Below are 9,229 nucleotides of genomic sequence, written 5' to 3'. Positions count from 1 at the left end.
TCAGAACCTTCTCTTAAGCAGCAGATATAGCTAGCAATGTCTATGCTAACCTGCTGTTTCTAGTATTAGAATGCTTTAACCGCATCGTTTGTAATTATCATGTTTTGGTGCAAAAACCTTACATTTTATTAAACATAAAATTCTAGTAAGCCTGTTTTTCAGACACAAAAAGAAAAATTTTTTTAAAAGATTTATTTATTTATTTGACAGAGAGAGACATCACAAGTAGTCAGAAAGGCAGGCAGAGAGGCAGACAGAGAGAGGAGGAAGCAGGCTCCCTGCCGAGCAGAGAGCCTGATGTGGGTCTTGATCCCAGGACCCTGAGACCATGACCTGAGTCAAAGGCAGAGGCTTAACCCACTGAGCCACCCAGGCACCCCAAAAAGAAAAATTTTTCCCTTTTTTTCTTTTTTCTTTAAGAAATTTATAACTCCTTGCTATGGACTGAATCGTTCCCCCCACCTCCAAATTTCCTATGTTGAAGCCCCAACCCCCAATGTGGGCTATGGGTATTTGGAGACAAGGCCTATAAGGAGGTAATAATGGTTAAATGAGGTCATGAAGGTGAAGTCCTAAGCTGATAGGATTCGTGTCCTTATAAAAAGCTGTAAGGAGCAATCTCTCTCTCTCTTCACGATGCGAGGACACAGCAAGAAGGTGGTCATTTGCAAACCAGTAAAAGATCTCTCATGGGATGCCTGGGTGGCTCAGCTGGTTAAGCAGCTGCCTTCGGCTCAGGTCATGATCCCAGCATCCTGGGATCGAGTCCCACATCGGGCTCCTTGCTCCGCAGGGAGCCTGCTTCTCCCTCTGACTCTGCCTTCCACTCTGCCTGTGCTTGCTCTCGCTCTCTCTCTGACAAATAAATAAATAATAAAATCTTTAAAAAAAAAAAAAAAGATCTCTCATGAAAAAACTGGCACCTTCATCTTTATCTTCTCTATACAACTCGAAGAAGACATGTCTCTAGTGGAAGTCCTGCAGTCTGTGCTGTTTTGTTACAGCAGCCTGAACAGACTAAGACCTCCCCCGAGCCACTGTTCCTGCCACCTTGTCTAGGAAACCCAGTTTCCGCCATACTTCCCATCCTCTTTTCTTGCATTATTCTTATTATTAGCACATACTATCATCTAACTTACAATAAGTATATTTTACATTTATCCATTGATGTCCAGTTTTCCCTTGTTAGAATGTAAGAGAGGGATTTTTGTTGTTCTTTATTCATTGCTATATCTCTAAAACCTAGAAGCATGTGTTAGCTTCTGATCTTTGGAGTGTCAACTTTTAAAATGCTGAAGAATACAGACCCTGGCCTAGACACTCAGAAAAGATTAACAACAACACATAAATGAAGAACCCAAACAAATAGAAAATGAGCATGGACCCATTAATGCAATCAGAACGTAACTGATGCAAGCCTGTAGAAAGGCTTGTATAGATGTTGTCTCGCAGCAGAAAGTGCCCTTATTAGTGGTCCATAAATGAAGGGATAATACCTTACCACTGATATTTTGTAAGAACAAATTACCAAGTGTAATGGATGCTTCCAAGAATTTTCAACACACCCTGGTCAGTGTAAGAAAGCAATATGTATTATTTGCTTTGCAGGAGAGTAAATACTTGGAAATAATGGATACAAATCTATTCAAGCATAATAGTTATTATATTTCAATTTATTTCCATGTAAATTGCTTGTTACATGCTGAGTTAGTACAAAGAATTACAAAAGAGATAATTGAATGCATTGAAAAATATAAAAAAATAAATGTGACATATTAGACTACATGATTTTTAACTAAAAATCTTTGGATTGTGAAGGCATCACTTAACTCCCTATTTGAAATCTGGCAACAAACTCACTGCCAAAAAGCATATGCTATATCAAATTAGATCATCATCCCACAGAATACAGAACATGCATTTTTAAGGCATATGTATGTTCAACAACATACCAATATATTTTGGTAACCACTAAATGTCAAACGTTATCCATACAAGGTATTAACACATTAATGTTTTCATTAAAAAAGAAAGATCTCTTTCCTCATTACATTATGCATTTATAGAATAGAGAACTGTCAAATAAATTACCACAAAGTAGTTCAAGCTAGACCTTATAACACTTGAATCATATAATCGGGGGCAAATAACCTTTAAAATGAAAGACAAATGGTAAAATTTAAGGGCATTTAATTTGCATAAACGTAATGTTAACGGTCTTTTCCTGGTTTCATATTTTATGCTTAATTTATATATGTCACTCTATTAGGTCCTTAACACTCTTATAGGTCAGTTTTAATTTTTTCTAATTTTATTTTACCATAATAAGTACTATGGAAGTAGTTTATCATATATAAAAATAAGGTGAACTCATAAAAATAATTTAGCATGACTAGAAACATTCTAGCATCAAGACCATATTATAGTTCCTTTGTTAATGCTTGCTTTGAAATAAATATGTGTATTTTAGATTCTTGGGTGTTGAAAACTTATATTCAACTTTGGATTCTCAGAACTGAATTCCAAGGAATTCTTCCAGATTAACAGCCATTATGATTTTGTATGCAGAAAAAGACAGAACAAAGAGCTTTACATGGTGCGTGGTTTGGTCTTCCTTTACTTTGAAAATATTAACATTTGACACTCAAGGTCGTGACCTCAAGGTTTTATCCATTAAACTTCTACATAAACACTGGAATGCATTCAAATACACCTTCTCAGACAATACTGTGTCACCTTTAACAATAAAATAGAACAAAGCATCCACTGATTAACTGTAGTGATTTCAAGGTCATCCATGGCCTATAGTCCCTAACAAATTATAAAATGCCAGCAGCGCATGATTTTAGCTATAGGTCAAAGCTGGACAGCAAAATATCAGTTTATAAACAACAAAATATATTTTCTTTTCTTAACTTTCTTTAACTTATCTTTATGTGCCAATATCAATGGACTCTGGATGGTAAATTTTGCAATCATCCACCGCTGGGATAATTTAAATGGATAAAACAGAGTGAAATTCCTTTCTCTAAAGAAATTTTACCTCCAACTATTACTTTCACTTATTCTTGGAACAATAAGTGATGAGAATGGAAGTTGTCCTCACTCATTTCAATCCAAATCAGTGATGAGAGGATTGAGGCTTCCTTTAGGACAAAGACATTTCTTTTTCTTTTTCTTTATGTCAACCAAAATTGAAATGGAAGGGGTAAGTTATGAGATTCAAAACATCTATTATTCCCCATCATTTTATTACATTGTCCTCCTATGACTTCACGTGAAAATTAAGGGCCATGTGAATGTTCACCACACATTTGCTAGAGACCTTTATATCACTTGGCAGGCATATTCTCATACAGATGCCCATAAAAATACCCAAATGACCAGTCTTTAAGTTTTGTTTTCAACCTACATTTCAAATCCAAGTACTTTAAAAGTACTTGGTTTTTTGTTACACTGGTAATTTCAAGAATAGTTTTAATACCTTCAAACTGAAGCAGACCTACCTTTGAAAATGAGATTTCTTCATAAGTGTATCTAATTGCCTGATAAAAATATGAAACTGTGTAATTGTACATGATTGAAAATATATGTACAAGCATGAAAACAATAATTTATACAGGTCATCCTGGCCTATGGTGCTTTTTAGTTATCCTACTGATTTGGTATTTTTACAGATAATTGCATATCTAAGTTCTACTCTGGCAAAAGAAAAAGAAAAACATACAATGGAGACCTAAGTGGATAGAGAGATAAATGTATTATATTATATTGGCTGTTTCTCTGAAATAGGAAAGTCCCAAACTACTACAATTAATTGTATACTAGAATAGCACAAAGCTATTTTCATTCTACTGCTGGTATTTATTTTCTCATCTAAAAATCTCATTTGTGACAAAATATAAAATGTGCAACTTCCATATGCTCTGGCTCTAGTGAAACCTAAGGTAAAAACAGAGACTTTTGGGGTTTGGAATGCAGAATTTAGGACTAAGCATTTCCAATATTCAGAGTAGCACAGATTACTATCAAGAACTTGGTTTCACTGGGACACTGGTTATCTTGAAAATAGTCTTGAAAACTTCCTTGCATGGAAAGACCTGAAGAACAATGGTTTCTAGTTTGTCATTTGTTTTTGTTGGAGTTAATTTCTGTGAATTTCGTATCATATTGTAAAGAAACATTTAATCTTATTGATGTTTACTGGCTTGTTTTTTGGAGAGGAACATGGCACATTTGCTAAATTGTTTTTATGTATTAGTTACAGATGATCCTGGATTTTTACAAATGTCTTGCAAATGTTCTAAATCTCTTATGCAAAGTGTTTCTCAGTTTTGCAAGTTTACTTACAACGAAACAGAAATAAAACACAAAATACTGTGGCAAAGGAAATAAATTCATGTTTACCTTTTAGTACACTAAAACTAAATGCATACCAATTTTTATAAAATAACTCTACAATAACCTACTAAGTAAATATGCTTACTAGCAAAGATTAGGAAAAATTGCTGGTGAATCTCGACCAGTGGCTACGTGGTCATTAAGTCACATCCTTCTTACAGTTGAGGTCATCTGCAGGATCTCAACAACAGAAAAGGTTGTGCAAAACGCCAGAGTACGGCCTCTTCAGGGCAGTTGCTAAAGGCAAGAGCTGAACTGCAGAAAAAGGGTCTCAGACTTCACTGTGATCACTGAGTTTGCTCAAATTCTAAAATAGAAGAAGAAGAAATAAGCACATGTTCGACTCTTAAATTGGTACCATAATCAAAGAACAGTAGCAACAGATGCAAGCTGTCCAGCCAAGTTAAGCAGACAGACATTCTGTGAGGCATGAGAGTTTGGTGAGTATCTACCTCATAAAGTTGTAGCAAGTCTAATGAATTAATATAGGTAAAGCTCTTAGGATATTTCTGCAATATAAGGAATACTCAATAAATGTCAGGTATATCATCATAATAATAACTGTTCTGTCATTGTTATCATTTTGTAAATATGTACTATTCTGACTGAATGTGATAGGGATGACTCTGGGAAGTGCCAAATGCTGTTCTAGGGATGGGAAAAGCAAAACGATTCAAAGTCAAAGAAAAATTGCAGGAAATCAAAGCCCTAGGACCTGCTTTTTAACTATAAAGCCCAGTATTTGGAGGATAAGTGTGATGCTTCACATCATGGGAATGCTGGGCTCTGCAAATAATATTCCCAAGGATGCCAATATGAACTTAGAGGTAAGAGTATTGGAGCAGAAAAAGGCTATATAAGACTAAATCTAAAGTTTTAGCATTTGACAGAGGTGGATTCAAATTCCCAGGATAGTAGATCCTGGAAGAAGCATTTATTTTTACAAGCAAGCACTTTGCTCTTAATGGGTGATCCCCAAATCCTCTAAGCCATGATATTGTTGGAGACCCAAATTATTAAACAATGTTCATAACTGATTTAAGTTGGGAATGGAAACATTCCTTTACTGCAGCAGAGGACTCTGAGAGGGGAAAAATTGTCATAAATTTTAAATATCAGAGAGGTAACAGGCTAATACAAAAAAAAAAAAAAAATGCAAAGCCCTGGATTCTACATTCTAATTTTTCTTATAACTCCTGCATGCCAACTTGCATGGCTCACCTTATTTGAGTAGACGTTACTTAGTGCAGCAGATACTGAATCAAAATAAATTGGTTTCTCTGAGTCTGGGTTTCCACAGTACTTCATTGCTTTTACCAAGGAAGCTACAAGAAAACACAAGTAATTTAAGGCCAGCTGGAGCGGCAGAAGGATCCTGTTCAATGTTAGTAAAGAATCCTCCCTTACCTGTGCAATGGGCTAACGAGACATCCACACTTCTGCTCTTACAGTCATTATAAACCTGGGGGAATGAAGATAGTATCCTATAATTAATATAGGAGAACAGGCAGGGAAGATGGGTTTAAGAAGAAAGGAGAATTCCTGGTTAAAAACAAAAAAGCCAATGTGTCTGGTGTCACACCACCAGAGGGAGACATTGCTACACAGTTGGGCACCCCGGGGCAAACCTCTAAAAGACAGCCTTAGCCAACACCATTAAGGCGGCAGGATATTCACCTTTCCAGCAACTAAATCCAGCTACTTAATAAATGAAACTTCATGTCATAAAAACTAAAACACCACATTCCCTTCCCTGTAAGAATGCTAGAAAGTTATTCTCAACCTTCTTTTCCTGGAAGTCAAGGACCCACTTAAAAAAGTGATGAAAACTGCTGACCTCTTGCTTAGTTTAGTATTTTACAACAATTTGTGCATATTCGTGGACTCTCAAATCCCATCCGTGGACGGTAAGCTGAGAACTAACAGAATCAAAGCCGAGTTTGATTGTCCAACCTCCCATTTTTTAAAGGTCCATCAAGATGAGAGATGCTAACTAACGTACTTGGTGTATTTTGGAGGCTTGCCTTATTCAGGTCCTAGAAAACACCATGGAGGAACAACTTATTGAATGCCCAGATTTTAAATTCACCCAGACAGAAGTCAATCCATGAAACTCGATGAAAATAAAATGAGAAGTTTTAGCAACAATAGGATGGATTTGGTTGTGTAATAAAGATGTATCTTACATACAAAATAGAGAAAGCATTTACAACACATTCTAAGAGTTTGCATGATACATTAACTCAGCAGGGAGCCTGCTTCTCCCTCTGCCTCTGCCTGCCATTCTGTCTGCCTGTGCTTGCTCTCTCCCCTTCTCTCTCTGATAAATAAATAAAATCTTTAAAAAAAAAAAAAATTTCCCTTATATTTTTCCGGCAGTAAGTAGTTATATGGTAGAAGAATTGCAGAATAATAAGAGATGTGTCACTCTGAGCATGAATAAATAAGCAAACAAACAAACAATACATGGACTGAAACTTGGACAGAATAAATGATACCTATTTTTATAAAGTTAAAAGGACTAATTCAAGGTGACCGGTCAGCGTTTGACTTTTTCCTCAAGCTCAGAAAGCTCAAACACATTGCTACAGGTGGTTTATTGATGTTGATAAATATAATCTCCAGTTCACTGACCTTCCCAGTGTCCTAACTAGAAGAATAAACAGAAGTCATTCCATTTCCTCCAACCTAGAACTCACAGGGGCATGTTCCTAGTACTACAGTGACTAAGGAAATATATGAGGAACTTTAGGAAGCAGGAAGACAGGCATAGCTCAAGAAACCCTGGGGTTCTTTACTCTAGACCCTCTTTCAGTGGCTGAAACTAAAACAATAGTATTATTTGCATTTTAAGAAATGACTTTTGCAAAATGAAAACAAATAATAAAAGCTAAAATTACTGAGCACTTATTAACTTCTAAAAACTTTGCTGTGTGCTTTCTTTGCAATGTATCACTGTAAAGCTGTAAAGCTTCACAACTTGATGAAGCGGGTATGTCTACTTTCACTTACAGAAAAGTAAATACGTTAGCCCAGATCATAAAACTCATTATATGGCTAATACTCGGAGCCAGGGTTTATCTATCTTTAAAGCCAATGTTCTTAATATACATCATAATTTACTGTAATCATAATGAAATAAACCAAACAGAAATAAAGAAATTAAAAAGGGCAAACTGACACAAAGCCGCTGGTGTCCTATATACAGACAGGAAACACTAGGCCAAGAGCAAATGTTACTTTTTGCTAATCTAAAAATAAAATGCATTGGCTGATTTATCTCATAATTCCATTGTGCAGTATTTTAAAACCATGAATATGAATGGAAAAAACAAAAACCAAAGGATCCTGGGTGGCTCAGTGGGTTAAGCCACTGCCTTCAGCTCAGGTCATAATCTCAGGGTCCTGGGATGGAGCCCTGCATCGGGCTCTTTGCTCAGCGGGGAGCCTGTTTCCTTCTCTCTCTCTCTCTGCCTACCTCTCTGCCTGCTTGTGATCTTTCTCTGTCAAATAAATAAATAAAATCTTAAACAAACAAACAAACAAACAAAAAACTCTTTCTCAACATGCCTAGTACCTGAGTTGTTTGGATTCCTCTGAATTTTCAACTTTAGATCTTAACCTTGTAATCTCTAGAGAGGGGTGCTGATAAACATTTGAGCATATTCAAAATAAATTTAAAATACAATTAAACCAAAACTGTACAACCTGGTCTTTCCCAGTAAAGGGACAATCCTAATCTAGTGTTTCCCAGAATATGATCTTAGACCACTTGCCTCAGAATCACCTGTGGTTGTTTAAATAAAGTTTCCTGGACCAAAACTAGCACCCAACCATGTGGCTGAAAAGCAACCCAGGTGAGCCCTTCTGCACACCCACTGGAGAGCACTCTTCTAGACCCTGGTGACGCAGAGGAAACAGAAAGGCCCAACAGCCAAGAACCATCTGTCTACAGTCCAGATTTGGATGCAAGAAAACATGACGTATTCAGGTTGAACTATGCCAAATTGTGCAGTTTTTATAGTGAAAGAAACAAGAAAATGAAAGCATATTATATGGGGGGAAAAGGGGTGACATACCAAAAACTGCCACTAGATTTAAGTCTAGAATATTTAAAACGCAACCATTTTTACATGATTTTCTTTCTAAATATCTGCTCATACTGAGACAAAATCCTCCCCTCATTTTCACAAGGGGCATAAACAGCGACCCAGGGGGCCTAGTGATATCCCTCATGCCTCAGGCTACTGGGATAGTATATTCTCACCCTTTGTTCATAGGAAAGAGATACAGAAGTTGACCTTTGCACTGTGTTTCTTGTCTTTGTTTTTGGTGTGTGTGTTTTGTTTTTGTTTTTTTGACTTTGCACTTTCTTAAATCTGGAGGTTTGTGGACATTTCGATTTTATATTTATAAATGGATAGAGGCACAGTTACGCAACACCACAGAAAACAACCAATACCCATAATGTGAAACTGTCCAAAAACTACTGATCTTAACTCTTTAAAGCTCTATTTCCAATTTCTACATCTTGCCCTGATGAGTAACTAACAAGACTATCCCAAACTCCATAAAAGTAGACAACCAAACAAAAACATACGAACAACTGTTTTCAGACAGTGGGAACAGGGAGCACAGGACTGAGTGCCCTGAGGGAAAGAAGACAGATGAGAAAAGCTCCCTAGGAGCTCAGCTTTCTGCACAAAGCAGCTTCTGGGCCAGAGAATGATGGATGCCTGAGTAAAATGCAAGAGCTTCACTGAGCTGAGCAGACGGAAGTAGAGTTCAGGAAGGATTAGGTGGGCGGAATCAGTGGGAGAGAGTAATG

At 36.7% G+C, this 9,229-nt stretch overlaps 1 protein-coding gene across 2 annotated transcripts in view; it reads right to left on the bottom strand.

The window, feature by feature from the left end:
• Positions 1–1,638: 1,638 nt before the first annotated feature.
• Positions 1,639–9,229, bottom strand: part of SLC26A7 (solute carrier family 26 member 7) — a 115,941-nt gene continuing 108,350 nt past the window's right edge. The window contains exons 16-18 of one of the 2 annotated variants that reach the window (XM_032316449.1): positions 5,809–5,863; positions 5,623–5,726; positions 1,639–4,708 (exon numbers count right to left, since the gene is read on the bottom strand). In XM_032316449.1, the coding sequence (XP_032172340.1) occupies positions 4,673–4,708; positions 5,623–5,726; positions 5,809–5,863 (195 nt within the window). In that variant the 3' untranslated portion in view covers positions 1,639–4,672. The remainder of the gene's footprint in view (positions 4,709–5,622; positions 5,727–5,808; positions 5,864–9,229) is intronic. The other variant, XM_032316448.1, reaches the window with a different exon arrangement.

Source organism: Mustela erminea, chromosome 16 (genome assembly GCF_009829155.1).
Source record: "Mustela erminea isolate mMusErm1 chromosome 16, mMusErm1.Pri, whole genome shotgun sequence".
NCBI classification, from domain to species: domain Eukaryota; kingdom Metazoa; phylum Chordata; class Mammalia; order Carnivora; family Mustelidae; genus Mustela; species Mustela erminea.
This window is presented reverse-complemented; position numbering and strand designations above follow the sequence as displayed.